Source organism: Scophthalmus maximus, chromosome 14 (assembly GCF_022379125.1).
Source record: "Scophthalmus maximus strain ysfricsl-2021 chromosome 14, ASM2237912v1, whole genome shotgun sequence".
Taxonomy (NCBI): domain Eukaryota; kingdom Metazoa; phylum Chordata; class Actinopteri; order Pleuronectiformes; family Scophthalmidae; genus Scophthalmus; species Scophthalmus maximus.
In genome coordinates, this window is record NC_061528.1 from 5,704,780 (window position 1) to 5,731,944 (window position 27,165).

Consider the following 27,165-nt stretch of genomic DNA (forward strand, 5'->3'; position numbering starts at 1 on the left):
CCCAAACCTGGACGCAGGCGTGAGACGATTTCACCTCCGCGACATGGGAAACTTCGACTTTCATCAGACTTTGGCACCGGGAGCCTTGTCTCTAACTTGTTGGAGGCCTGATTAATAACCAATGCTGACTGCATAAGAAAATACGGGTGTCTAGGACTGAGGAGACACCTGCTTGTCCGTCTCTTTTGGCAATGTGTTTAGAATATCCTGATTGAAGTCGTTTTCAGGCGAGTAAAGGCTGCACCGCGACACCGTAGCCTGAACTTCATCTGTGCATGTCACCCTTTTGTTTTTCACCCAGCACATATTTTTCACGTATGTGTACGTGTGCATTTCACCATCCAGTCTCAAAAAGTACATTTGTTTGCCTGTCAGTCCCTCAGGTGAATCCTTCCTGTGTGACAAGGCTCTGTCAAAGAAGCCATGCGAGCCCACTGAGGAGATTCCCTCAGACTACAGTCCCCATTAGGACAGCTTTGTCGGTGGCACCGGGATTGGAGATGTAAATTGTGCTCTCTCTCTCTCTTGGTTCAGTCGGCCCGTTTTCTTTTTTCATTCAGGGGGATGGAAATAGAAAGTTAACTCAAATCCATCCCTTGTGCATGAACAGGGACCGACTCCCTGCAGTTCTCATCTGAAGTTCGTATCCATTTTAATTCACTGAGGTGTGTGGATAACTATGTTTTGCATATGTTAGCATCACCTTCATCACTGACTGTTTCACACCTACAGTGATGATGATGTTATGATGACAAAGAAGTCAAAAAAAAAGTAGAGATTATTTGGATGTGAATATAGGAAAAAGCGAGGAAAACAGTTTAATCGCTGCAATTCTTATAGGGACTGTTGTTTTCTGTGGTAAAGCATGTGTGCGTCTGCCACTGCTGTCGCTGTACACACAGTGCAAGCGTTACAAAGGCACGGTGCACGTGCTCGGAGTAAACACCCCCTCTGCTGCTGACTTAAGTTTAGGTCGCATGGCAACATTGACGGCTCTGCTGACGGGGGCTCAATCATATTTTGATCAATTCCAGCCACTGACTTCACATCATTTTTACATATATTTTCACACTTGATTCCAGCTTGGTAAAAATTCTCGGGCCTTAATGCTCTAAAACCAATATTTCTTGAGGGGGTTGGGGGAAAATAACTTTGAGTACATAAATAAACATGCATATATAAATGAGGTTTTTGTATTTTCTTCCTTTATAACACAAACCCTTGCTCCAGCCCAGATGCCAATGTGGCTTACTTTTGTACCAAACACTTGACCACCAAGTGTCCAGTCAGCTGTCCAAAGGAAAATCTCCTTTAAGTTTTAGAAAGTACTATGCAACAATAGATATTAAAATCATTTACCCTTTGACGGGTGAAGAAACTACACAAAAAAAGCGAGGTTCAAATATACGGGCATTCCTGAACGTTTTCATATTGCGCTCTCCAAAAAGTCTTTGTCAGCAAAACTCTGCACCTCCCTCTTCCTCCGCGCTCTCTCCAGACTTCTCCCAAATAAACGTGGAAAAAAAACCCCAAAGCTGCGTGGAAACTCACCTCACCGATTGCAACAAGGTGTCCTCCACAGTAGAGAGCAGAATCAGAAACGCCGACACTAACATGGACTGCACCAAAGCCTCAGTGTGCATGTTTAAATCCCACAGAAAAACCTGAAGTAAAGTAGCTTGAAGGAATTTCCCAAGTTCTCTCTCTCTCTCTCCCCCTCCTTAAACAGACAGGACAGGAAGAGAGAGTGAGAGGGAAAAGAAAAGGAGAGAAGGAGAGAAAGAGCAGCAGGCTGGCCTGAACTGGCCCAATCCCTTCAGAGGCCAATAGTCCCCTTTTCCGTACAAGTGCCTTTGATTAGTCTTGACTCGCAGACACAGTCCTGGGCTCAGGAGCTGGAGCGGGGAAAACTGCCAAGATGAAAAGTTAAGTCACCAGTTTGAGATGTAATTAGAAGCAGGCTGCATTTTTTTTCCCCTCCTTCACTCCAAACCCCTTTCGATTTCCAGATGATCTGTCTGTGGTGCTGTAGCTTTTTTGTTTGTATATAATAAAACGTAAAAATAATATGATAGATGATACAATAATACATGAGCCAAAATCATACACTGCAGCTACTCGTGTTGTTTCTCAGAAAAGCACAGGCGTGAATATAAATGGCTAAAGTTCACCATCCAATGCCGTCGTGCATGTCGGCTTTCTGCCAGCGTGACTTCCTGGTACACTTGACTGGATAAGAGCAATTGTTAGTGTTATTATGTCTTCTCCAAATATCAAGCAAAAAATAAAAGGTTGCCGTGAAAAGACCCATGTGTCACATCAACAAACAATGGAGAAATAAGAGAGTTCAAAACAACACGGCAGGAAAAATTACAAACTATTTGAGTCTGATCTGAAAATGAAAGGCAGAAATGTTATTTATGTACATCCGAAAAGACTGTCAGCCATTTAATGACACTCAAGGCATTAAAGTGTTTCAGAGGTGTCACCCAATCAAGATTCAAATTTGTATCCGTTTTGCAAGACGTAAAATGCTACTGTTGTTGTTAGCGGACTTCTAGCCATCCATTTTAGATCCCCTTTGACCAATCAGAGGCTTTGTTACAGACTTGTATGGCCGTCTGCATACCTGACACAACAGTGTGTTCAATGTCATACTAGTTTTTGACAAACTGTAGTCATTGTTTTAAAGTTATCATGGTATAATTATGTTTAGATATCTCTGATATGATTTACGGTGTTGGTTCACTGTAATTGACAAGGGCAAATAATATTTTGAACTTGCAATTCTTGCCTATATCCCTAAGAGCTATCTGCACAATTTATGCTCTTGTAGTGTCGCAGTTTCCTACTGGCCCAGGCCAAAGAAAGTACAAACCTATTTCAACTGCACAGAGCGGGTTGATGCAGCTTTAATCTGTCTGAGGCTCTTCACTGCCCTGTGCTGACCTGACAGCACTGTACTCCCATCAATAATTTATGGACACTTCAGCCGTGGGAATTCATAAGAGAAAAAAAAAGTGTCACTTGTCTATGTTTATGGGAAACAAAAAAAATAGCATGTACAGGTTAAACGTTCACATATTGAGATTTTTTTTGTGATTCATTTTTAAGGAGAGAGAAAATAAAATTATGATTTTTTTTTTTTTTAAATAAATAAATACTGTGGCTGATTTTGCTCATAACTGAATTGGCATTCTGCCAGAAACAATCATCACAATAATACAAAATAAAAAAAAATAAAAAAATGTGAGGACAGAGACTGTTGTGGTGCATCATGGGGGACCTTTCGAGCTGTTACCATGGAGACGGCTGCGCGCCTCCGCTGCACGCGCTGGTGCCGTGTGTGTGTGTGTGGATGTGATTTCAATCTGCGCGCTCCCGCGCTTCTCGCACACGATCCCACAGCGCGCCCGGGAAACAGCTGATGTCATGGACAGGAGGACGAGACGCGGCGGATAAGGGAAATCCTTCCTCTCGTAAGTGACTCGGCGTGTTTTTCTTCGTATCCCTGTGTGTGTGTGAGAGAGAGAGAGAGTGTGTGTGTGTGTGTGTGTGTGAGTGTGTGTGTGTGACTGGACGTCCAGCTGTTGTGCTTCAAGGATGCGACCGATGCTCGGCGCAGCTGCGCGCTAGCATGTCGCTGCTCCAGGAAGTGGAGACATCGTCCGCCGGACAAGGCCCCTCGATCGACTGTCGTCGTGTGCCCGCGAGGGGCGTCACGTGGACAGGTCGTCGCGTAACGCGTGAGCCCCTCCCCCCCCCAGACCGTCGCAGGTGCCCTCCCGCATGTTTTTCCGCACAAGCCCCGTGTTTACCTCGTGGTTCTGGGCCGAAGTATTAGCGCCTTAGCTCCCGTTTCCATAGTAACCTTGTCTCCCGTCGATGTCATTCAAGGCAGCCTGACGGAGATGCGTTTCTGGATTAACATCCGGCTTGTCACGTGTTGTCGACGATGGGTGTCATTTTCATTCAACTGAATGTTTTTTTTTTTTCTGGGGGATTTCGCAGTCGCCCAGTGAAGCCCGCAGGGCCACAGCAGGACAGGACACGGGGGCCTTCATGTGTCTTAGCTGCTCCAGGTCTTGTCCCCCCCCCCCCAAATTATCAAGATTGGTTTGACATTTTTTGTTAAAATATGTGTGACTGTTAAAAATCTGGAGCGCTGTCACTCAATATGCTCAGGAGTTGAAATAATGGTGTTTCATATTGCCGCATGCTCATAGACATCATTCTAACATATCAACATTCTCACAACAATATAATAATAATTTTAATTCATAGAGCACCTTTCAGAAGTAGCTTCACAAAGTGCTTTCACAAAAACAAACAAATCAAATCAGCATTCCAACAATAATACAGTTTTCCGGTCACATATATGTATTAAAAATATATACATATATAAAAAGACGACATCACATAAATTGTTGGTCTATAGAAATGCTTTTTTAAAAAGTGACTCATAAGAAAGCACAGACTCTGCCAGCCTTATCTCCGCAGGCAGGCTGTTCCAAAGTGGAGGGGCCCTGATGGAGGAAGCTCGGTCACCCTTAAGAGTTGATCCTCGACTTTTGAACAACTAGTAAGGACCCACCTGAGGATCTGAGGCTGCGAGCTGGCTTGTAGGGGATCCGCATTTCATTCGTGTGGCTTGGGGCGAGACCGAGCTGTGCTTTAAAAGTAATTAGTGAAATATTCATAATGCATACTATCGATTTTTTTGGTCATGACACCAGTAATTGAATTAAATGTGTGGTTGTTACACTCGCTAGTAAGGTCTGGATGACACCGACGCAAACAGAAATCACAATGTTTACACTAGTTCTTAAATGTCAATACATGTCTGTTTGATGTGAGTATACAGTTATCGGACATGAACTCTGGAAAATGTCCGCAAAAATTGTGTCCGGATATTTTCCATAGTTATTCCAAGATTGTCCGAGTCAGACGTGTTCGCAGCGACAGGAACATTTCTGGAACGTTCTGTGGGCGTCCGGGTAGAGCATGCAGGCGGCGGGAGTGGGACATGATGATAATTCAGCTGTGGAAAGCAGTGTTGTTATTCGCAGTAATCAACACGCACCCACTTGCTCACTGACAATTTCCCCATTGGGATTCTCACATACATCCCCTCAGGTTCAGGGAAATGTCCGGACTTCATTACATGTTCTATTTACACATAAAGCAGATATGTAGCAATATTGGCATGTCATTTGGAGTAATGCTTTTTGGCCACCATCACTTTAAAAACTATATTTAGTCTCATTTTTTTGCTCAGATTTGGTCTCCACCAGGTCCTTAAGGAAATATCAAGCTGACTGGCACAACAAAATGCACCTTTCACATTACACATCCAATCGTTTATGTGAAAATATAGATTCATTGAGATTAACATTAAATCAAACATGGAAATTAAAAGAAGGGTTCATGTTAAATATGGCCACTGTATAGCTACCTACATGTATATTTACCTTGGAAATGTGTTGATAGTTTTCATAAACTTTAGCCAAGAGCACCTGTAAGATCAACTTGGACAGTATGAAAACCAGAATATCACCCCAGCCTATTGTGGAGAGGTAAAGAACTCTCTAACTGTGCTGCCCACATCTACCAAACTTTCTCGTCTGTCGTGATTAAGATGCTGCTGCCACAGTTCACTCTGTAATAATATAAAACTCAAGGAAAGATAGTTTGCGGCCTCAGATAAAAATAAATAAGAAACCCTCATGGTTACAATTAATCTGCCCAGTGATCACATCTTGCCCATGAGGAACACGTCCCTTCTCCGAATGAGAAAGTAATTACGGTCTTTGCCACCTATACACCCACATAATAGCACTTAGACCCTGTAATTTTGTTTTCACTCTTCCTCATGTCTCCATCTGCATATGTTAAGTGTAGCAATTACACGGGGAAATTGCTTCTAACTACATGGGGTTTATAGGATGGACAGTTTCTTTTCTTGGTAAGAGCATTAATGGAAACACGGGTGACGCCGTTACATTGTTCTGTCTGCTTTGGCATCCTAACTAAGTGCTTTCTGTCTCTTTTTTTTCTTGTTGCAAAATTCTTTTGGCAAGATTTGACCCCTTTGTCAAAGTCTCGTATTGTAAAATGTTCAGTCAATTCAGAACTTTTAACGTTCAGATTTGTCTAATTCATGTCATTTATTCGGTTTAATCTGACGATTTGGACAGCAGCTACCATTTCATCTCATTGTTCAACAGTTTTATTAAAAACATTGTAATTTATGATTTCATATTAGCATGTCTGTTGTCAACAAGGACTTTTCATTGAAACTGCAGATAAGCCTTTTTTTTTTTTACACTTTTAGGACACAAACGCTACCACACAAAATCAAATCACAAAACTTTTTTTTTCATTTGTTTTGTCTACAAATTATTCTGTTATTTGCAGTATTTTTTTCCAGTGTTATACCCAAACCATTTCTCATTATTGAATTATATGCCGGTGCTGTTTCCAAGGATGTGGTTTTTCGCAGATTAAAAATAATGCTATCTCTTACACTCCTATCTGGCCAGGCAGGCAGTTTTAGAGATATCTCTGTCTCTGAGGTTTTTGCCTTTATTCCAGTACAATGAAGGTAAATTGAATTTGGCTTGTTGTTGCCACAGAGTTGAAAAAGGACATTTCATCGATACTCCCGGTGAGAAATCTAACTTTGACCGTTTTCATTGAAAGTGCCGTCTTGTAGTTTGACATCTTGATTACGTTGAGTCAAAAGAGGTGTTTATTTCAGAAAAACAAAAAAAAGCACAACAGACACAATTCAATTTACACACGTCTGGAGGTAACCGAGCACTCGCACGTATGCGCTGCTCGACGCTTGTTGCTGGCGCGATCGTCATAACGACAGCAACCGATCATAGAGCCCAACACTGTCCATGCCACGCCAACAAGATATGAACGCCACAGCCAGATGTGTACGTATATACCACTGCCTCCTGTCTCTAGGCTCGGGCTCTCAGGCAGGACCCGTATTCGCTCAAACGTGATTTGATTGGCTGCCGTTTGCTCTGCCGCTTAAAAAGAACACATGCAGGGCAAGCGAAGCGACGGGACCGCGCCTGCAGTCCGACAACGCGTGACGTCGCCCAAATTTCAAAGTGAATGGGCCGCGTTTCCTCCAACTCGTACGTGCGAGTGTTCCGCAAGAGGGGGAATAAGTTGGGTGGACCAAGTCGGTCCCATAAAAACTGTATGTTCTGAAGCTGTACCTCACAGCACTTGTGCATATGTTTCTCTCACCTCTCTTCACCGCTCTTATGACTGCTACCGTTCACTGACTGCTGCCCCAGGACGCCCAGGCCTGTAGGACATTCTCCTTTTTGCCTCTCTAGTCTCTCTCTCTCTCTCTCTCCCTCCGTCTGGCTGGTCTCTCCACCCCTCTGTGACCTGGGGATGAACGCACCAATGAGGAGCCTCACAGTGAGTTGCCTGGCCCCTGCTCCACCCCCATCTCCTCCCTCCACGACACCTCAGTCAGTCACTCTCAAGTCACTCACTCACTCACGGAGTGTGTTGCATATATGCCTTGATGTCAGACGTGGTGGGCATTCCTGTCTCTATGAGCGTACTGTAGATGTGGGTAGTGTACTGTACACCATATAAGCCATAATGTTGACTAACTGTTGTGTGTCATTTACAGGGTATGCCTGATCGCATGTTATGTGCAGTGCTGGAGCAATTTCAGCTTTACTTTTCCCTTTGGTATGTGCGCTTTGTCTCCATTCAGAGTGTCATTTTTCTCCCTGTGTTCTTGAGTTGAAACGGCCCGTGCAGCTTTCTTTTTCTGCATTACACACGAAACACACACACAAACGGGGGCATTCACAGGTGCACCCCCTCGACTCGCACTGCGCAGAAGGTTTTACGCAGCTTAGCGTGCTGGTTGCCTCGCTGCTCAGTATGACGGAGGAGATCATGTGTGTGATCTTTCCGAACGGTAAGTCACTGGAGCTGTTCCGATGTGAATACACTTGTCCTGTGTTCCATGTGTGCTACGTTGTGTATCACGGTGGCCATTCAACAGTTGCGACACATGTTTGATTTGAGCGTGCACACCTCTTTTTTTTCTGGCAATTCAAGTCAGGGTAGTTTACTTTGCACCACGTCACAGTGTCCTGACGCCCAGCGCTACACGTGGTTACGTCCAGACACCACTTTAGATACACAGCCCTTGAAATGCTTATGTTTGACCGAATCTTTGTACAGTTTTTGTCATTTTCAAGAAGTGCACTGATATTTTGAATTAGTTCCTCGCCTCTGAGCTCCAAAAAAGCATATATACAGTATATATATAATTGATGTAGTCCATAATCCACCTGATTGGACGACAGCGGTAATGCCACTGCCCAGACTTGGATATAGCCAGTGTTCCCCCCCTGTTCCCCGTTCAGCGTTGGTCACCGTGTGGTCTGCCTCCCTCTCTCTCTGTCAGATCCACTCTCTGTATAGCACAGCAAGCCCCAGCATGCTGAAGAGGAAACAGAGCTCACGGGTCGAGGCCCAGGCCATGACGGACTTTGGGCCGGACGAGACCCTCGCGGACAGCGCGGACATCTTCTGGATCAACAAACCAGTGAGTCTGTGCCCGAGTGTTTGAGTTAGCTTTTCATGCCAGATATTTCAAATACTTTGAAGTCACATTTGCCTATGTATATCCCCCCAAAAATTTAGTTTTAAAGATAGGAAGAAGGGCAGCAATAAATGCAACGAAATATTGTTGCGCAAGTTTTTCATTCTTTCGCCCTCTTCCCGCAGTGGGTGCACTCCCTGCTCCGAGCCTGCGCCATCATCAGCGTCATCTCCGTGTGCATGAACACCCCCAAGACATTCGAGCACTACCCCCCGCTGCAGTACGTGACGTTCACGCTGGACACGCTGCTCATGTTCCTCTACACCGCCGAGATGATCGCCAAGATGCACATCAGAGGAATCATCAAGGTAGCTCCTGACGAATTCACGGGCGCCACGTTACGAAAAGAGTTACAGTGAGATAAAAAAAATGAATACAAACAGAGTCACATCATTTGTTACAGAAGATATTTTATGAATTTCAGCAAGTAAAAGGTTTCACCTGTTTGGCTTTGTGATGGAAAACAAATATATTTTATGCTGTGTGTGTGTGTGTATGTGTGTGTGTGTGTGTGTGTGTGTGTGTGTGTGTGTGTGTGTGTGTGTGTGTGTGTGTGTGTGTGTGTGTGTGTGTGTGTGTGTGTGTGTGTGTGTGTGTGTGTGTGTGTGTGTGTGTGTGTGTGTGTGTGTGTGTGTGTGTGTGTGTGTGTGTGTGTTGATTTCAATTCTATTTCATTGTCTCTTGTTTAAACAGAGGACTTGGAGCATAGAACTGTTCAGCCCAACTTATCAGCTCCAAAGGGAATGGGCCTCTGGCGTGGCTTTCACATAAAACCTATTCATGCAACGGCATTAAAGTTTATGTGCATATCTGCTGAAGAGAGTGGGAACACTGATACAGGCGCAAAACTACGAGGAGACACTGAAGAACTCATTTTCACCTTTAGCAGAACTGCTTAGCAAGCGGTTGAAAGGAAGCCCTACTGATCAGGGAAGTAGTCGAGGCCCCACCGGCCACAGGTCGGCCCGTGATCTAAATTGATCATTTTCCAACGTGTGGCCTTCGTTCCTCTTCTGGTGTTGTTCGCACTTTGTATGGTATTGTGTTGTATTGTGCTGAGCCTTAGACTCAGATGAAAAATTCAAAATCGGACGTAGACGGATGACATTCCGTAGGAGCGTCCAAGAACAGACAGTTGGCAGATGAAAGGCCCATAATTACTGCCATAAAATATGTGGACAGCTTAATTGGCAAATCAAGGATAACACGCAGGGAGGCACCAGAGGTCACACAATTAGAATCAACAGTGCAAGAATAAAAGCATAAAAACTGGACTATTTAATCTCCTAATGTTTTGTTTAGTTCTTGGTGGCAGATTAAAATCCTCTCTGTCTGTAAATTGGGGAACGCTGTTGTTCAGTTGTTTTTCCCCCACTGAAGTCAGGTCAACCTCATCCTCTCCGAAAGACCCCACATGTGACACGTTTCATGTCATTTGTTTTTAAAAGTGTGCCGGAGTGGATATATATATATATATATATATATATATATATTCGCCGCGTCCATGAAACTATGATTGACACTTGGAAAAAACAGTGTTATTTAAAGTGCCTGCACAAAGCAAAGGATCCACGCAGCGTGGTGAAGTAATTGCATGCCTTTTGTTCTTGTCAGTGTGTAATCAAACATGGTCCTTATCCGCTGAGTGTTCCAGGACACACACTCCTATTTGCAGCCGCTCTTCCCTTCCTAAGAGCCTCTTACAAACCCTCTCTCTCTCTAAGCGGTAATTAAGTGTGTCCATGTTTTTTGCGGGGCCTTGATGATTTCGTCTTATCATTTTGTATCATTTTGTACTTGTTGGTCTGTCAAATGGGTTTTATGTTTGTTGTCTTTCATGAATATTGTTATGTGATTTCTATTTCACACAAAAGCTTTCTGTCACAATAAAATCTTCCTCTGTCAGGTTTTTCAGAAAGTGACAGCTGACAATTTTCAGAACTGTTAAGACTTGTTTTAAAGAAAGCCTAAAAATATCACGGGAGGTTTTGTAAATGCTCTTGGATTATGATGATGATCATATTTGGTTATACACTCATGTCCATATTTCTCCTAACACTTTTCGGTCGCCTCGCCCTTTTCCGTTCCTCTCCCACAGGGGGATAACTCGTACGGGAAAGATCGCTGGTGTATGTTTGATGGTTTCATGGTGTTCTTCATCTGGGTGTCCCTGGTGCTGCAGGTACAATACATCATCTACCAATGCTTTTTATTATTATATTTTTTTTTTTCCTGCATTGCAGTAGCTGTAGTTTTGACTTCCTGATTCGTCTATTTCTCTTTGTTTGAAGGTGTTTGAAATAGCAGATCTCGTGGATCAGATGTCTCCATGGGGGATGTTGAGAATCCCCCGGGCGCTCATTATGATCCGGGCCTTCCGGATCTACTTCCGCTTCGAGCTTCCTCGCTCCCGCATCACCAATATTCTGAAGTACGACAACGGCGCGAGTGTTTCTCTTACATACGGTCTCCACAATTCATGGACAGTCGTGTATATATATATAAATCTGGCATTGACATATGTCTTTCTTCGCTTTGCAGGCGATCGGGGGAACAGATCTGGAGTGTGTCCATCTTCCTGCTCTTTTTCCTTCTGCTCTATGGAATTCTGGGTGTGCAGATGTTTGGAACGTTCAACCATCACTGTGTTACTAATGATACACAGAAAAAGTAAACCCCCTAAACACTCAATGCCTTTTTCCGTCGTTCACACTGATCACTATTCCTGTTGAAAACCTGCAAAAACAACACATTTTTTTGATACCATACTTTCATCGGTACGTGTGGCTCTCAACTGAATTCCTTTGTTGTTACCAAGGCTATATCCACGTTACTATGTTTTCTTTTTCAAGTTTCACTTGCCGGCTGCTGTCCACACTACCCTGGAGTTTCCGGGCACCTAAGACGTAGACGTTTGGAAAACGCTTCTTCGCTCCAATTTAGTTTAAAAACGCCCGGGGCTGCATTATTGTACGGGCAGGCAAAAACGGAGACGTTCAGAAAATGATGACGCGGTCGCCCCCGCAGTTGCTTCCTGGTCATCTTTCCCACCTGTAATGATGGTGATGCGTAGTTTCAAGAAGATTGAAGACACTTACATTAAGTGTCTTAGTTGCAATGACACATACTGTAATGGAGTGCAAAAGAGCAAAGAGAAGCTCACCAATGCAGACATACTGCAAATAGACATGTATGTACTTGAGTGCATCCAGCCCGACATTAACATCTGAATTACAGGACATTAAAGCCAATATGAAAAGATTCACATTTGAGCCGTACACAAATGGCCCATGAATACAAATGCTTAATGCATTCATGAGCTTACTCGCCAGTGCTAATTAATTCTTTAAGCTACAGTCGATTACTTTTGTCTCCGGGACAGCAGAGGTGTGGTAAAGCATATTTTACAGTCTGCTGGTGAGAAAGGGAGGTTTGGAGCTACAGTACATTCAAAATCTGATCATAGTGGGATCTCTTTCAATTGTGCCCGGTACTGAAGAGCGGCACTTGTTACAGAGCCTCGTTTTGGTGTCCAGTGTTCAGCAGCTGTTTGGGCGAGGGTTGGATCCGTGTTCGAGTTGTTTAACATTATTAAAATAATTGGTGGTTGGCATGGAAACATGGAAACAGGGAACCTGCGGGAAGGGTAGGGACGTGGCATTGGGAAAGGTGTGGGGATTGTGGACCTCTTACAGTGTGTGTGTGCGTGCGCGCATGGTGCTGCACAAGTCCGATGTGTTTGCGCCAAAAGCGAGAGAGCAAAAAGGTGGGGGAAGCAACCACCATGGTTTAAGCCCCAGGCCGCATAGAGAGCTAACAACAATTATAATAATTAAAATGTCCTCTGCATTGTCCGGCCTTTGTATTGAGCTCAATCCTGCTCAACAGTTCATTCATCTCTAACCCCCTGAGGTGAGCAGAAGATGCGGACAGGACCGCATACAATTAGGAGGAAACATAAATTTTGGTTTGATGAAATTATAGATTCTTTTTTAATCGTAAATGTGTATTTATCTCTTTTTTTCAAAAAGTAGTATTAATATCACATTGTCACTGGACGTCTGTTCTCTCGTTTGATGATTCTTTAATCTCCCTGACGGCATCGAGAGGACGTGATTTCGTTGATAAGACGCGTTGGTATCATTCAGCTCACTTTAATTAGCTTTATTGGGATTCAACACGATGCCTCTCTGACTGCCCTTTGTGATTGTGCAATAAATTATCCCTTCTGATCCTGTACCCCTTAATAAACAATTTAGATGAATGTCTGGGCAGGCAATTTGAAGGCATTAATTTTCATTAGCCGAATCAAGCGGCTCCCCTGGATCAGCACCTGTGGCTAAGATACAGGGAGGCAGGGCAATGTGTGTATGTTCTCTGAATATATGTTTGAGTTCTTACCACACTCGTTTGGAAAACCTGAGAACTTTACAAATGTGCTTACTTTACAATCTCCACTTTTCATTCCCACATTGCGGTGTATCTTACCACCCGCTGCAAATATACTGTATAACCGTAATGTTTTTTCCTTTTTCTTTTGGTCAGTAACGTGACATGGAACAACTTGGCCATCCCGGACACCCATTGTTCCCCCGACGGAGAAGGTTACCAGTGTCCCCATGGCTTCAAATGCATGGACCTGGAAGAGCTGGGCCTCAGCCGGCAGGAGCTCGGTTACAGTGGCTTCAATGAGCTGGGTATAAACTATGCATTCGCACCTAAAGATAGGAAGTCACTATAAGCATTTATATTTACAATGAAATCTTTTGAACGTATTTGTTGTTTATTGACAGAATACTTGGTAATTACCTGGGTTTTTTCTTCTCCCCTGAAAGTCATCTGTACATTCCGTCTAGAAGTGCGGAAGAATGACTCTCAGCCGCATTCTTGTCAGCTGTATGTTGCGCTGATCCAGAGTCAGTGCACATAATCTTTAGATAGCCATGAAGGAGACTGTGAACTTGAAACTCACCAGTCATTCCTTACAGTCCTTATATATGTACTGGAATTTGACCCGTTCAATGCCTCAATTTACAGTCTGGCTCAAATCATCCATAGCTTGGGCTAGTGCGACGCTGCATGCAGTGCATCATAGAAAAGTCCTATTTTTCTATATTTCTGTCAAATGTACTATCCTATTCACATCCATGCGGAAACCAAATATGGCATTCGCAAAAAAATTTACAATAGCTGTTGGATGTCAGAAACGACTTCGAGCCAGAGGCTCCAACTCCAAACTGACAAGCTCGTAAGATTAGAACAGTGATATGATGTGTTTGATAGTCAAGCTGGGAGACTCGGTCCGGTCTTCCGGAGCTGCCAGACGTCAGTTGTCTGTTGCTCTTCACTACTGTCAGCTGCTGTGTCTGAAAGCGATGCGATGCAGTCAGGGCTTCAGTTTGTTTTGTTGTTCTTTTGTCGGATGCCGACCGGTCCACAGTCCCCTCTCATTCTTTTCAAACGTTGAATTCATATGGGATGATGTTGTTTCTTCCCCCCCCCCGATGAAATCGCCGTTGGCTGACGGTTGAAAGCGCACGCGGTTCATTTGCAGAGAGTGCGCTCACCAGAAAACAGCCAAGATCGTTTTGGAGGTTCGGGGGCCAACTCGCAGACTTTTCATTTATTAGCTGCGTCTGACCAGATTTGCCGGTGACAGTGACAAAGACGCGCAATAAAGCGCAGTTCATCAGATTAATGAGTCTGCCAGGCAGTGGGAATTCAAAGCCTCGTCATTAATAAGACGGGGAACTATGAGGATACCGAGGTTCTGTATTTTTCATCCTGTTGGTTGTCAGAATTTTACATTTGTCATAGATCAAAAAAAAAAGACAAACTCAAGATGTTGTCTTTTTGAAAGGCACGAGTCTGAGCGGATCCGTGGTGATTGGCGCGCGGCTCACAGGCATCCCTGTGTAAAGCAAAACGATGATAAAACCAACTCTGCTTCTCATCCGGCGGTACATCCCCCTGATTCTCCCGTCTCTCTTTGTTTAGGTACGAGTATCTTTACCGTGTATGAGGCTGCCTCACAGGAGGGGTGGGTGTTCCTCATGTACAGGGCCATCGACAGTTTCCCTCGCTGGCGCTCCTACTTCTACTTTATAACTCTCATTTTCTTCCTGGCGTGGCTTGTCAAGGTTAGAGCCAGTCTCCCTCTACTGCACTTTTCACAAAACTTCTCCTATGGCATGGGAGTTTAATAAGTTTAACGATTCTCCTTCTTTCTCCCCGACTGTCTCCGCTGTTCTCCCTCTTTTTTTGCCCTGCTCTGGCAACAGAATGTGTTCATTGCCGTCATCATTGAGACTTTCGCTGAGATCAGAGTGCAATTTCAGCAGATGTGGGGGTCGAGGAGCAGCACCACCTCCACCGCTACAACACAGGTACAACTGTCACGCTCAAAGTACACACAGGCCATCAAAGTAGAGCCACAAATTGTCACATGGACAACTTTATGTAAAAAAATTGCATTTTCCAAACTTGCAGTAAACTGGCCTGGTTTGACGAAGAGTGTTTGAAAGTGGGGAGAAACAGAGAGGGAGAGTATGTTGTCAAATGTATGATTTATGATTATATCACAGCTGAATGCTGATAAAATAAGAGGCAACGTTTGTTGCACTGAAGCATCTCAGCAGTTTTTATTTTTGGATTGGATCTGTGAAGGATCCAAAATCCCTTTCAAAGTAATTACACCCCTAATCATAATGGAGATGCTATTATAACGTAAGTATTTCAAAGGACGCTTCTTGGAATTTCATGAAACTCAAAACCACTGTTATTTCAGACATAATGGAAAAAACAGGCTTGCGCCTCCAGCAGGCACATTCTGCTCTGACCTTGAAAACAATAATCCTTCCCTGGCATTATCAAAATTAATTGTAACAGACATCGTCATGCCCCTATCTTTATCTTGGAGGGAAAAGCTAATTAGCTGTGGTGTGACACTTAACTGTCAGTCACTGAGGCAAAACGCGGAGGAAACAATGTGCTCCCTTCTTCGCGGTTCCCCAGAGACGGAGGTTGGCATGAGGTACAGTAGCCCTGGGAGACGCATCCCAATGCCACACTTCCCATTCCTTCACTTTGCTATGCTGTCCCCAGATTATTTAAGCTTTTAAAAGAGGGATCATGCTGTTTTATCAGTGATGGTGATGAAATTGACAATAGATTCAATCCACTTTTGTTTCACGGGATCAGGCCTTTTCTTCCCTATTTTGATGTGCAGAGTTGTAATTAAGGGAAAGTGAAGGTGAGTTACGCTGAAGTGTCCGTTGACCTATCTGAAGTTACACATACCAACCCTGTGTGATTGACACTATACCCTGTCATATCATATAAAGACAAGATAAAAGAGTCGTTGAGACATTTCTGTAGGTAAGAAGCAAGCGGCAGGCTTTTGTCGTGGCTGAATGATGAAACTGGAAGACCTTTTTTAGACACTTCACCAACCGATTGGTTGACAGAATTAAATAGGATGTCATTCTCACCATTTTAGGATCAATTATTGGTGCAGAAATTGAATTTGCCTGGTGCATCGAGAAATTCCAATTGAACGTAAAAGGACAGTCATGCAAAAAAAAAAAACCTCCTCTGAGAATATAAGAATGGATTGAATGGGTTGGAAGAAACCACATCTATTTTTGGAGTATTTGTTTTTAGCCGTGGTAGTGGCACGTTGATCTGCACTGTGCCGACATTCATGATGCTCAGAGGATGAATCCCATTGACTTTGGTCACACCACCAGCAGCTTTTGAGAATCTGCCCTGTGAGTTTTGAAAGTATCTGCTGTGATATTATTCTTTTTTTTTTGCTAGTGTTAGGTCCTTAGGCCTTCATACTGTATTTAGAAACTCTCTTGCTGTGTTTGTGTGGGTATGAATCTGTGTGTGTATGATGCCTTTAGCTTTTTATTTTTTTTTGAGGCCACAGATGTTTTCTGAAGATGTAGCCAAAGGGTAAATATGTGTGTTTGAGTTTTGTCCAGTACTTTGAATGGCATGTAAGGTTTTTTTTTTATGTTTGTGTGTGTGTGTGTGTGTGTGTGCTCTGCCCCTCATGTGCATGTCCTTGTGCCACAGATGTTCCATGAAGACGCTGCTGGGGGATGGCAGCTTGTTGCGGTGGACGTCAACAAACCACATGGCCGAGCGCCTGCTTGCCTCCAGGTAAACACAACACATAATTAATATGCTGCTGATGCTGTTGGTGGGAAGTGTTTCTTTCCCACTCTCTCTCTCTCACACACACACACACACACACACACGCATAATTCTGTGAAATATGTTCAGCCTATGTCAACATTCTTTATTTTTTCATCTTACCCTATCTTTAAAAAGGGGAGCTGTGTGTGTCTGTGTGTGAGAACTTATGTGTTCGACTTGTTCCACTTGTATTTAAATGTCTCTCTTGATATTGAAATACTTCGTTTTAACAGGGAATCAGTAAACCTCGTCCATTTAACATATGCCACGCATGCACGCAGTATCACCTCGTTGTTTTCGCATTCGTCTTCTCTTCGGTACCCATGTCAAACGACTAAGTGATGGGTTTTTAAACGAGGGCAGGCTCGTTGTTTGATGTGTAGAGGTGCACTAATGATGTCGGCGCAGTGATAGATGAGCTTTAAATGACGTCGACATGATGGACTTTCGCCGTCGACCCGCTGTTGGCGTGATCCAAATGGTCGGGCTTTAAAAAGATAAGCTGAAAGCAGCGGGCGATTGGCTGCATCTGGCTCACTGTTGATAGCGGTTGCGGTGTATAAAAGCCCGGGGCCTGGCTGTGAGAGCCTGCCAATCGAGTCCACAGCTATGAGAGGCAGGATGGCTGTCAGCAAAGTCTCACCGTTCCGGAGTTAAGCTTGAAGGAGGCACACGTACAAGGAAGAAAGAACAAATTACACTAGAGGAATATGGTGGAGAAGTAGGGGAGAAATGAGCGAGAAAAGGGAGGCCATGAAATATGAAGCATTCCCATTAAAGCCGCACGTCCCCCACAGCCCCATCATCAGTTGGAGGGAAGATTTAGATAGAGGGATAACCAGAGGGATAAACAGGGCCGACTTCCCTCTGAGCCTCATTCTGCCTCCGTCTGCCTCGCTCCCTCATACCAGAATAGCTATTATCGCCTTCCCGTGCCGACAAGAAGACCACGTCTGACGGCACAACGGAGGGTTAACAGATTGATCGAGAGCGCCATTAGGGGCCAGGATGAGATCAACAAAAGCTTTCATTTTCAAATAGACTTCATTGACAAAGTGAAATGTCCCAACATGGAGCCAAAAAAACCCCCACAACAAAAATGCAATGATGCCCAGCAGCAAAATCTAAAACCTTTGCTGCAATATTACGTCATCTACGGCATCTATGCATTGCATGACGTCATACATTCAAGCACATTCCCCGGGGGATTACTTTGTTATGTAAATTACCTTGTAATATTCCAACAGGAGAAAGGGTTGCCACCCTGATGACTTTCTACGGCGTTATAACGGAAAACACCAAACCTTTGAACTCAGGGATAATTATTATTAGTCAAAGTAGATTTCTCCCCGGTACCTTTAGTTGCACGCCCACACCGATGCAGACCCTTTGCATTTTCTCATTGACACAGCACTATCTGAAGTTTGAACAACGCCTTGAGGACGCAGAGTGTGGGGCAGACTTCCGGTGAGCTGTTTTCACCGTGTTTCAGTGGTTCAGACCGCAGGACAGCTCACGCCCCCATCACACGGATCGTTTGGGCTCCGGGCAGTGGCCCAGAAGTTGAGATAGATGTCTCCGGTCAGAAACATGAAAAACACCTGCAGAAGGAGAGAAATATAGAAAGAAATAAACATCTTATTGTTCCCTTTTTTTTTTATAATGACATCAGGGGAGTATACAGAATTTCATACTAAGTCCAGTGTTACACTCAACATTTATTGCAATGCCCTGCCAGTGGAATTGAGTTTTGAGAGTGGGAGAGGATAACAAATGTGTCAGAGCGACTTAAGGAAGCAACAGATCTTTGTATTGAACCAGGTGTGTGACTCAGCTTGTAGTTGGACTTCTCTCTTGACACTGAAGCGATCCGCTCGGTGACGAGAGCAATGCGAGTTGAGGATTCTGTTTTAAATTCCTACAACACCAATGCAAGACAATTACTGTATGGTGTAAGTTTTGCAAAGATTATAGTCATGGTAAACAAACTAAGTTTGATATATTGTTTACAACTGCAACAGTTAATCGATTAATCGATTAGAAGTCTATGACCAAATGTATCACAAACTTTTTTGATGACTGATTGATCAGTTGTATTGATCAAGTAGTTTTTATGGAAAAATCATCCAAATTCTCTGATTTCAGCTTCTTAAACGTGAATATTTTCTGTTTTTTCTGCTCCGCAATGACAGTAAACTCAATATCTTTGGTGTGTGGACAAAACAAAACAGGGTCTTGGGGTTTGGGGAAACATGATCAACGTTTTTCACCATTTTATGACATTTTATGGACCAGACAACTAATCGTTTAATCGAGAAAAAAATCGACAGATTAATCGAGAAATAATCAACAGATTAATCGATTATGAAAATAATCGTTAGTTGCAGCCATAATATTGTTCAGGATACATTGCAGTAAAACATCTGGTTAAGTTTAGGAAAAGATCAAGGTGTAAGTTACATGTGGTAATAGCAGGATGTGTGAGAACTTACGTGTGCAGCATCAAATTTGAAGTTTGTGCTATACGTCTCTTGTTATTGGACATAAATGTTCTCCTGCAGAACCGTCCTGTATGAACATTCTTGGAACACGGGGCATATTCTTCTTCAAATTGTCCCATCTAGTCACGCTTCCTCTCTAAATACTACCAGACGGACTGTTTATTTATGATATGCTGCAGACAGGCATCCGGTTGACCACAGTAGTGTGACGACATCCGTTTAAAATGCTTCTGCTGCTAGTGATGAGAGGTTTCATTAGACCAAAGATCTATATGGATGATTTATTCCCATTATATAATAGATTTTAATTATGTAGAATATGTTGGTCACTGTCTGCCGCGGAAGCCGAGATCAATATCCTCTTGAAACGCGTCGGTCGCATTGTTGATTATTTGACATTTTCTGCCGGAATTAACACAGTTATATATTATGTTATATAAGTGTGGTGTCGTAATTTCCCAGATTCTGTTTTTGAAGTAATGTTTGAAGTGTCAAACATCAGGCAGAGATAATCATCAAGTAGCGTGTAAGCTGGGGAACAGTACTGAGGGATACTTTGACACGCATCGTACAGTCACTGACTGACAGCATTGTGGAACGTCAGAGCCATGAAAAACCTCTCTGAAAAATATTTCAATTTTCACGCTGGTGTCAGGGAACCGCGACATCTAACGCAACGGATCAAACTAGACTACAAAGGTCAGATCATGCAGAGGAGACAAGGTTTTCAGATTTGACATATTTTTGTTGCAAAGGGTGATGCTTTTTGTCAGATTTGCAGTTTGTAAACAATTTCACAGTAAGAATTTAAATTAATAAGTAGAATTTAAAGTATAGCTCATAATGTGCTTTAATACCTTTTGAAGAGAATCAAGATTAGAAATCAAGTCTCCCTCCAGCTAATACAAAAAGGATAAGTAAACTTTTATGCAGGAAATGGCTGTTTTATATTCCGAATTTCCCTGTTTGCTTTTGGAGGACACAATGGCTTTCATTGTTATTCTCTCTGCAATTTTTTTTATTCTCTCATGATGTCATAGGCGCGGGAGGACATGTCATATCACGGCGGGATCGTTTTTTGATTAATGATGGATATCCCCGGCTCCCTCTCTGTAAAGCCTCGCCAAACAACCTTATTCCCCTGCTTTTTCACCCGCGTCGGGATGGAGCTGTGCTCGCTGCGTAGACGGGCAGGGCGAAGACAAGGCAGTTTACATCCAGCCTGCAGGGCCATCTGCGAGTGCCGGGGAAGTGGAGTGTGAGTTTCTGTTCCGCTCTGCCTGGCTCCAGAGTAATTGGCCGTCAAATGATTAAAATGTTTCCGGGCTGGCAGGTGGGCGCTATCTGCAGACTGGCGGGCCCGTGTGTTTCCCCGCCGGCAGCCCATCCATACCTGTCGGACTTCTCTTTTAAAACCACCTGTACGCGTCCGGTCGGGCCTTTGTGTCCCGCCGTCACCCTGTCGATCGGCCCCGTGTTGACGTGTATCCATTTGTGTGTGTGTGTGGGGGGGGTCTGTCTGGGTCCAACGGGCTGCAGCAGTCAGAGATAACACCTAATTGATTAACCACCTGCTCCTTTTGGAGCCAGAGAGGAAGAAGCTTCCATCTCCAGAGAGGCGACAAACCACAATAGCCCTCAAAGCAGGAGCATCTCTTTTTTTTCCTCCTTTTTGGTGTTTTTACTAATCCTACAGTTATAATCCCCAACATAGTTCAAATTTTATTTCCATTTTGACAGCATCCGTCATCCTTAAACGTCATTGTTGTGTGTATTTTTGTGTGTTGTTAGTCAAGATTTTCTATTTCTCTCATGAATTTGCAATTTATTACAAATATATTTATATTCGTACTTTGGCGCAAAACATATTTTTTGTGCAGAAAATAACTTTCTTGATCTGGATTAGAATTTAAAAGTCAGTTCTTTCGAGTCTCGATTCATGGATGTGCCATATGCGTTTCTAACTACGACCTGCAAATGCCAACTTTAAATTTAACAGGTTAACTGATAGAACATTCATTAATATAATTCATCGTTTATATAATGTCTCGACAATTCCGCCACATTGTATTTGTATTCCTCTGATCGCTCTGTATTTGTTCACAGAACAGGAATTTATTTTTGGGTCTTCTCCTTACCTGGGTTTCTCAGACTTGCTCTCATGGCAGCAGTATGTAGACCAGCGCAGGTTAATGAAGCATCCTGTTCCTCTCCCCACGGACCTGGTCTACTAATTAGCCCCTCGTCCTCCACAATGCCATAATTACTCTGCAGATTGGAGTTTTGGCTGCTATAAGGAAAAATAGAAAGTATTTGAAATGCTACAAAGACAGACTCACATAAAAGACTTCGCTTTACGAATAATCAAAATGAAAATGACTTCTAAGAAAGGGTAGGGGGGGGGCTGTGATGAAACGCTACCTACCTCTTGTGATCCAGGAGGATCGTGTGATTCATTTAGCATTGCCTTTTTTTTGCCAATGAGCCGCTAATGCTGCTTACCGCCCCTGTCCCAGCCCCGTGGTCACAGAGCTAAATACAGAGTGATGGATAACCCAGCAGCTCACTGGGGGGTCCTGAGGTCCAATGAATGGAACACATTTTTGACCTTTCCCTCCCAAGCCAGAGGTTATTGATTCTCTGGATCCCTGCTTTCCTCCCTGCCACCGATCTTTGACCTCTGGATCTTTCCCTGTGTCACCGCTCGTATCATTTTAAACCTCCTACACACACACACACCTGCTCACAACGTGTCACGGTTAAGGTCAGTCTGTCTCTGTGTTGAAGGAGGAAATAGCTCGGAGAACAGAGGGAGGAGAGGAGGAAAATGATCGCCACGAGAATATGTTAATATAAGAAGGCGACAGGAAAGAAATACGGTCGCGTCGGGACATTTGCAAGGGAAGATGTAAGTGTTTGGGTGCAAAACAACATCAGCTGCAAGAGAGGGAGAGGGAAAAAAAAAGATGCGAGCAGTCCTTTGAGACTGGATCAGATTGTTTACTCCGGTCTAGACGGCAGTCGGCCAGGTCCTCGTACAGTGACGTACGCTGAGATGAAAGAAGCCGAGCGACTTGGAAGGACGAGCCGGACAGGCAATGCGGGACGCAGGGGTGCTAGGGCGCAGCAGATATTATTAAGAGTAGGAGGGCGCAGACGGGCAGACCATCATGTTTTATTAAGACCTGCTTTCCAGCCAGAGACATGAGTCAGCGTGCCCTCGTCAGGGCCGCGATAAGTGAACGGGCTCCCACTTTTGTCTGATCCTCCACCCAGCGAGAGTTTCCACGCCCACTCCTCCACCCGAAAGAGCTCCAGATTAAAATAACTGTGTCGATATATACCAAACCTATTTGCAGTTTCACAGCAGATTTCCTGAATTGGCGTGCCTGTGAATACCACGAAGCAGAGCCTTGTTGGAGCGCCGATTCTTCATTCTCTGCGCGGCGAGCGCCTGAGCGAGCGGAGCCCGACGAGACGAGTCGAGCGAAGCCGCCTGTAATCCCACTCAGTTTCGTCCTAATCTCAATAAACAGGACAGGGGAAACTGTCGCAGCAGTGTGCGGCAGAACGCGGCCCGGCCTGCTGGCGACAGCTCCTGTGTGTGAGTGCGGTAATACCCTGCCAGCCGTGTGCACACGTGCTACACACTCTCCCATCAGTGGGAAAAGGAGCATTTGTCCTCCTCGGCAGTCTGCGCGAACAGACGGCGCGCTGAGGAAGCAGTCATCTGTCTGTCAAGTCTGCCGATCTGTCTCCGCCGTGTTTTACGGTCGCGGCCACTGGATGCATATGATGCATATATTCATTTTGTATCCTGCTGCAGTCCAAAAATAAGGGCCGAGTACATGCTGCATTTTGCAAAATGTACTGTCATGTATTAGAAATGAATGTTTTTTGGGGTTTTTCTTATCAGACAGGCAGATGATGCTAGTGCTCATTGACTGAGTGCCAACGTCAAAAGTGTGGCTTCTGCATGCACCAATTGACTTGAATCTGTGTGTGTGTGTACAGTGAGCACCTGGTGTTTCAAAGAGCCAGCCGGAGGCGACGCAAATAAATAGCATGCATCAAACAAGTGGGCCAGGATTTCAGAGACACACAAGTTAAGAAACATCAAGCGGCAGGGGAGAGCCGTCTTCTCCCACAATTGATGCTGTTAGATTGGTTCTGACATCTCGAAGCCATTTATAAGTGCCCTCAACTGCACCGGGCCGTTTTTGCCTTGGCAACGACATGGAGCATGTTTATGTGGTGAAGTACACGATATCTTAAGGGTGGGGGGAAAAAAGGGGGAATATGAGGTAAAGATTTAAAGGTTATTCTGTGGCAGAGCTGGATGTGTAGACTGCATCTCCAAATGACAGAGGTTACCGGTGGGCACTGCTCTCCGGTTTGCTCTGGAGCTTTTTTCTCAACCGTCTGATTCCTCACAGCTGACAAGAGAATAAGGGCAAAGTCGGGACCTTGAGAAAATCAACCGTTTCGTATGCCCGAGCGTGTACTTTCTGTTCCCTGTCAGTCCGCCTTTATCTCTCTCACTCTCCCCCCCCCCCACACACACATACAGTACACACACACACACACACACACACACACACACAGACTACTCTTTTCAGCCCAAACACCCATGGGGCAGAGCGTCTGGTTGCTGGAAATGTCAAACTGCTTTGTCACGTCCAATCTCAGTCGGGGAGCCAAACCACTTTGTGGTGAGTGGGCATATGTGTATGTTCTGTAAAAAACCCCCCAAAAAACTCAAGAACCCCAACAGCTCAAGGTGCAACGTTCCGTTGGTCTGAACTATCATTTGGTATAAATTTGCATTTTTGACATAGATAAATGTGCTGTTTCATGAAAAAAAACGAAGATGAGACAACGAGATAAGATGAAAAGGAGCATCGAATAAAATCGCAAAGCTGTAAGTGTGATGGGAAGTTTCCCGAGACCTCAGATGTCTGAAGCAGAAGCATTTTTTTAAAGCGATGAGTGGTGTAATGCCACCGCATTCTAAAGGCCGCCCTTGGCATTAACACCCAAATAGACTCACATGACACTACCCACATGTCCAGATGAGGTTATTACTCATGAAACCACTTCACCTACGTACATGTGTGTAGATCCTGCTGGGTCCCCGGCCCTTAGGCATTAACCTACGTTAACCGTAGTCGTGTTACATTACATGCAATACTTATGTCCTTGCGTGAAAGACTTCTCACCTCCTGACCCCGATGGGTCTGATGTTGTGACCGTCTTCTCCTCCCGGCCGGAGGCTCCGTTGTCATATTTGTCCTGGGTCTGGACTTCGACCTCGGTTGCCATGGCAACCACAAGTGAGGAGTGGGCCGGTTTGGTTCTATTTTTCGTCAGTACTTTTTTCAGCTGCGCTAGAGGCAGACGGTGAACTATGGTTTATAACGAGTGACCTGTGGAAATACAGCCCAAAGACCTAAGTGAGGAAACAGAGTACCTTTTAATGGTAAGTACAAAAGGATTAATATAAATAATATTTGGGCACACTTTGCTTCCTTATAGCTCATTTGCTTTTTAAAGCACAGACTAATAATTGGAATCTCAAACAAAGTCTTGTCTTCAACCAATCGAAGTGAGAATTGTCTCTTAGTGCCAAGAAGGTCTAAAGCCAACAAGAGATTCTATCCTGACAAATGTTTCCTCATCATGTCCTACCTTTTTGCAAGGTAATGTCGTTCCCTACGCCGTATGAGAATGTACATATTTGTGTTTTCCGACCCGTCGCCTCTATAGTTTCACTTTTAGCGAGGCAACCACAAGTAGTCGCTTGCGCTTAGAGAGAGATTGTGTTCCGCGTTAAAAGGGAACAAACTCTGACAGGTAGGAGATGGGATGCCAACTGTGGTCTGACACGTCAACATCACACCCTTTGTCGACCAAAGCATCCACCCTGACCTCCCGTCAGGGACACTTAACAGTCATGCTGCTTCCGCCCTCGCTCCTGTCCGACAACATGTAAAATAATCTGGCCTTGTCGGGTAAATGTGACCGTAAAGGTCGTTTTGAACGTTCGAATGCCGTCGCCTTTCCGGCGAGGGCAGTCCCTCTGAAACCAGTACTAGCAGTTAACCCCACAAGTTAAACCATAGTTTTATCTACTAGTTGCATCGTCATTTCAAAACAGGAAACACGATAGAAGTTTCGGGGGCCTTGTGGACTTTAAAAGTCTGTACAGGCCAGCGTGTGTCTTGTGTGTGGGAGGGCGGATGGCAGCGGTCCCGTTCTCCCGGGGCGAATGCGAAACTCTCCGGCGATTGCCGCGAAAAGACTCTTCGCCGTCGGGGCTCGGAGTCTTCCTCGCGTTGATTTATTTATTTCTTTTCCCCACTTTTTCAGTCCTCCCCGTCGCCAATCTCACGCGCACGTCTTTTTTTAGGGCGACTGGTTCCACCCACTCACAAGCTGTTCGTTCTTCCACATACATGCAGTCGGGGGGGCTGTAATCACATCTGTCGCATTGTCTCCCATGGAAAAAGATGCCTAGTTGTGGCGTTTGTCTAAATGAGGAGCGCGTGTTTTGTGTGACTGTTTTTTTTCCTTCTCTCCTTTCTCTTTTACACGTTCTTCAACGAACGTGAAGACTTTCCCTTCACTTTCTAAAATGTCATGATTGTTTCCATCGCGTCGTGTTGTTGTTGCTATTCCCACAGGAAATAACACCCCCCCCCCCCTCTTGTTTCCAGCCCTCTGAATGCACGCTGATTCTGTTGTCGGGGGGGGGTATTTTCTCACAGCAAACCAAAGAAAGGCTCCTGATTGCTTTGAATTTAATGCGGTTTAGCTACCGGCCCTCTTTGCCTGTCGCCACCTTTTAAAATAGAACACAGTCCACTGGTAGCAACCCCGACAAGAAAGAAGCCGGGCTTGTGGTACCACCACGTCTTTTTATCTTCCGTCTTTGAACACCCGATAGTCCATCATCTGTCCTCCAGCCTCAATGTTTTCAATTTAGTTTTTGCACAGGGGAATATTTGTTAAGTTTCCTTATCTTTAGCCTTTTGAAAACCATATATCACAGATTATTGTTCATGTTTCAGTATGAAGCACAACGGTGCAGTCTTTTTAAATCCGTTACTCAAACACAATGCAAAGATATGTTCGAATGTTTTAGCCATAGTCATCGTCTTTTTTTTGCCGTTGTTTGGTTTTACACTGACCTTTACTTTGAAGACTTAACACTTGTGTCGATGGGGAGAACAAATTCTCACCGAAGGAAAGGCTGATTTTTTTTCAATCTGCGTCTGTCTTTCTTTCTTTTAGAGTAATGTCCCTGTCTGTCTGTCTTGTCTGAGTCGCCACCTTCAATTAGACTATAAATGATTGGTCTCAGACATCACTGTAATTCACGATCATGGTACTGCTGGCTCACATCCAAAGCTGAATTTGATCCAGTTCGGCGGGACACAAACAGCAATGGCCTTTTTTTTAAACTTTTGTATGCACTTACTCTTCTCCCCTCTTCGCCAGTCGTGTGCAATTTTACTATCGATTGCAACTGAACAGAACACCTCTCTGTTCCCACAGCAACTGATGCGGTCGTCCGTGTTCCACATGTTCATCCTGAGCATGGTCGCCGTGGACGTCATCGTTGCTGCTAGCAACTATTACAAAGGCGAGAACCACCGCCGGCACTATGATGAGTTTTACCTGGCAGAGGTGAGTTTGGTTTCTTTTCTGACAAATCCAAGTGGCCACCCTAACCCTAATAAGTATAATATTATTCCAACTATTAAGTTAAATTATGATCTTTTTTCCTCTGGTAATCTC

General features: G+C 44.3%; 2 protein-coding genes across 7 annotated transcripts in view; one reads left to right on the top strand and one right to left on the bottom strand.

Annotated features, from left to right (window-relative positions):
• The window catches only part of itgbl1 (integrin, beta-like 1), a 32,832-nt gene extending 30,910 nt beyond the window's left edge, over positions 1 to 1,922 (bottom strand). Inside the window, exon 1 of the mRNA XM_035604093.2 lies at positions 1,552 to 1,922. Within this exon, the coding sequence (XP_035459986.1) occupies positions 1,552 to 1,643 (92 nt within the window). The 5' untranslated portion in view covers positions 1,644 to 1,922. The remainder of the gene's footprint in view (positions 1 to 1,551) is intronic.
• A 1,426-nt stretch (positions 1,923 to 3,348) lies between these two features.
• The window catches only part of nalcn (sodium leak channel, non-selective), a 57,527-nt gene continuing 33,710 nt past the window's right edge, over positions 3,349 to 27,165 (top strand). Inside the window, exons 1-13 of one of the 6 annotated variants that reach the window (XM_035604370.2) lie at positions 3,350 to 3,479; positions 7,320 to 7,449; positions 7,670 to 7,731; positions 8,462 to 8,602; positions 8,785 to 8,967; positions 10,758 to 10,841; positions 10,951 to 11,090; positions 11,201 to 11,329; positions 13,205 to 13,356; positions 14,657 to 14,799; positions 14,941 to 15,045; positions 16,742 to 16,828; positions 26,923 to 27,054. In XM_035604370.2, the coding sequence (XP_035460263.2) occupies positions 7,690 to 7,731; positions 8,462 to 8,602; positions 8,785 to 8,967; positions 10,758 to 10,841; positions 10,951 to 11,090; positions 11,201 to 11,329; positions 13,205 to 13,356; positions 14,657 to 14,799; positions 14,941 to 15,045; positions 16,742 to 16,828; positions 26,923 to 27,054 (1,338 nt within the window). In that variant the 5' untranslated portion in view covers positions 3,350 to 3,479; positions 7,320 to 7,449; positions 7,670 to 7,689. Of the gene's footprint in view, positions 3,480 to 4,604; positions 7,450 to 7,484; positions 7,503 to 7,669; positions 7,732 to 8,461; positions 8,603 to 8,784; positions 8,968 to 10,757; positions 10,842 to 10,950; positions 11,091 to 11,200; positions 11,330 to 13,204; positions 13,357 to 14,656; positions 14,800 to 14,940; positions 15,046 to 16,741; positions 16,829 to 26,922; positions 27,055 to 27,165 lie in introns of those variants that run through there. The other 5 variants (XM_035604376.2, XM_035604373.2, XM_047337372.1 and 2 more) reach the window with 5 other exon arrangements.